Consider the following 2,451-nt stretch of genomic DNA (forward strand, 5'->3'; position numbering starts at 1 on the left):
CATCGCAGAGACTGACATGAGACTCAAACTCATATGCATGACATTATGACCTGAGCTGAAATCAAGAGCCAGATGGTCAAATGAATGAGCCATCCAGGTGCCCCTCAGCTACCCAGGCACCCCGTGTTCTCTGATATTTATGTGCATGTTAAATAGGTGTATACAAATCTTGCATTAATTTTCAGTAATTTCATGGACTGATTTTTATGATTTCCACCTCTGCCTATTTTCTGATTATATGATATTTCAAATAATTAATAAATTAGGGTCACTTCGTGTAGTGTTAAAGCAGGCATTCCTAATAACCCAGTTTATAGTACTCAAAGGAGATCACCCTTCCCAACAGCTGCAGCCTTTCACAATCTGTTTATTGTTTAACAGGAGCTGTATGATTTGAAAAGACATCAGTAAATATTTCTGATAAGGCAGACCTGACAACTTGAAAGAAACCATTTTCACAGTAGGAGATCATTGTTTATCAGCTATTTTTTTCCTTATACAGATTTTAAGTATCTGATTCAATAGCATAAGGGAACAAGAGTGGGGAGGAGACAAAGTTCATGGCTAGAAATAATCATAAAGGATAGTTTTCTAAGCCTTGAAGTTAGGTTCCATTCCATCCATTACCTATGTGTTGCTGTGCATTTTATTTATGATCATTTCTTTTTAAGTAGAATTTGGAGAGGTAATCAAGATCTTGCTACTTATCTTTTGAAAGTAAAGAACAGTGCTTACTTAGAGTCATACCTCATAGTTTGGAATGTGTGAAACAGATGACTATGCAGGAAATACAACAGGTAGAGAATCTAGACAAATATGTTTGAATGAAGAAAAATGAAATAAAAAGGAGCTATAAAATGTGAAATCTTTGAGCATCTTGTTTAATTTGAATTCTACTCTCCTTTTCTTAAAGTATTTCATTGTTTTTCCCCACAGTATTTGTCATTTACTAAAGCACTAGGAAATTTAGTTTTCTATTATGTTGCCTGTTCAGTGTGTGTGTCTCCTCACTAGAAGTAAGTGCTACAATGACAGGAACCCTTTGTATACCCTTGTGTATACCTATCACCTAGAACAGTGATTCGTAATTATGTGTGGTTTATTTGCAATTTCAGCTACAGATTTCACAATTATTAGTGCTTGTTTGATAAAAATTTTTTGGTGAAGTCCTTAAAGGCCTGTTTTACCTGCTGGTTCCTTAGAGTGTAAATAAAGGGATTCAGCATAGGAGCGACAGAGGTATTAAGTACTGCTATACCTTTGCTCAAAGCCACATTTTCTTTCACAGATGTTTTTACATACATGAAAATACAACTCCCATAAGAAATGGAAACCACAATAATATGGGAGGAACAAGTGGAAAAGGCCTTTTTCTTTTGCTGAGCAGAAGGGATCTTCAGAATTGTTCTAAGGATGAGTGTATAAGAGAGAGTCACCAAGGCCAAAGTTACCACGAGTGTGAATACTGCTAAGAAAAACCCCAGGAGTTCTAGGGATGTTGTGTCTGTGCAAGCAATCAACAGCATAGGAGAAGAGTCACAAGTAAAGTGGTCAATAATATTGGAGTCACAGAAATCCAGTTGGAGGCCCATAATCACTGGGGGGAAGATAATAAGGAAACCAGCCACCCAGGAACTGATTACGAGCTGGTTGCAGACTTTGTTACTCATGATAGTTGTGTAATGTAGAGGTTTGCAGATAGCCACATAGCGATCGTAGGACATTACAACCAGGAGAAAAAACTCTGTGGATCCGAGAAGGATTAAAAAAAAAACTTGTGTCACACAAGCATTATAGGAAATGGTTGTGTCTCCTGTAGCAATGCTGATCAGAAATCTAGGAATACAGACTGTTGTGAATGAAATTTCTAAGAAAGAGAAATTCCTGAGGAAGAAATACATGGGAGTCTTCAAACGAACATCTGCTAGTGTTAACATGATGATGGTCATGTTTCCACTTACACTCAATAAGTAGGTGAAAAACATAAAGAAGAATATCAGAGTTTGTAACTCTGGGTCATCTGTAAGTCCCAGAAGAATGAATTCTTTAACTGATGTCTTATTTGGCATGACCAAACTCTGAGCTCTGTAGATCTGTAGATAAAAATAAGAGTGGAAGTCAGGTCTTGATAATTTCAAATATATTTGTAGTGCCCTCATTCTGCACAAAGAACAATACAACATGCATTAACAAGAAGTGACAAAATAATTCTATCTATCAGAAATGCAAATTTATATCAGAATTAGTTTAGTAGAGAAAATTATCTGTGTTTTATTTTAAAAACTTAGCTTTCAATCTCAGTTTTGATAATTTCCAGCTATGTATTTTAATTACTTAGTGAACATAAAGTCTTTTTATAGTCATGAAAAGGGTAATAATGATAAATACTTAACTAACTTCATTGTGGAAGTAATTCGTTTGGGAAGATTAAGCAAGTTGTTGAAATATTAA

At 35.4% G+C, this 2,451-nt stretch overlaps 1 protein-coding gene across 1 annotated transcript; it reads right to left on the minus strand.

Annotated features, from left to right (window-relative positions):
- Positions 1-1,133: 1,133 nt before the first annotated feature.
- Positions 1,134-2,069, minus strand: LOC144233226 (olfactory receptor 6C65). Its single transcript, XM_077766056.1, has one exon. The coding sequence runs from the start codon at positions 2,067-2,069 to the stop codon at positions 1,134-1,136; it is 936 nt and encodes a 311-aa protein (XP_077622182.1).
- Positions 2,070-2,451: the final 382 nt, after the last annotated feature.

Source organism: Crocuta crocuta, unplaced genomic scaffold (assembly GCF_008692635.1).
Source record: "Crocuta crocuta isolate KB4526 unplaced genomic scaffold, BGI_CrCroc_1.0 scaffold245, whole genome shotgun sequence".
NCBI lineage: Eukaryota > Metazoa > Chordata > Mammalia > Carnivora > Hyaenidae > Crocuta > Crocuta crocuta.

Excerpts from the sequence above, each read along its gene's own strand:
- LOC144233226 (XM_077766056.1), bottom strand. The coding sequence starts at position 2,069 with ATGCCAAATAAGACATCAGTTAAAGAATTCATTCTTCTGGGACTTACA.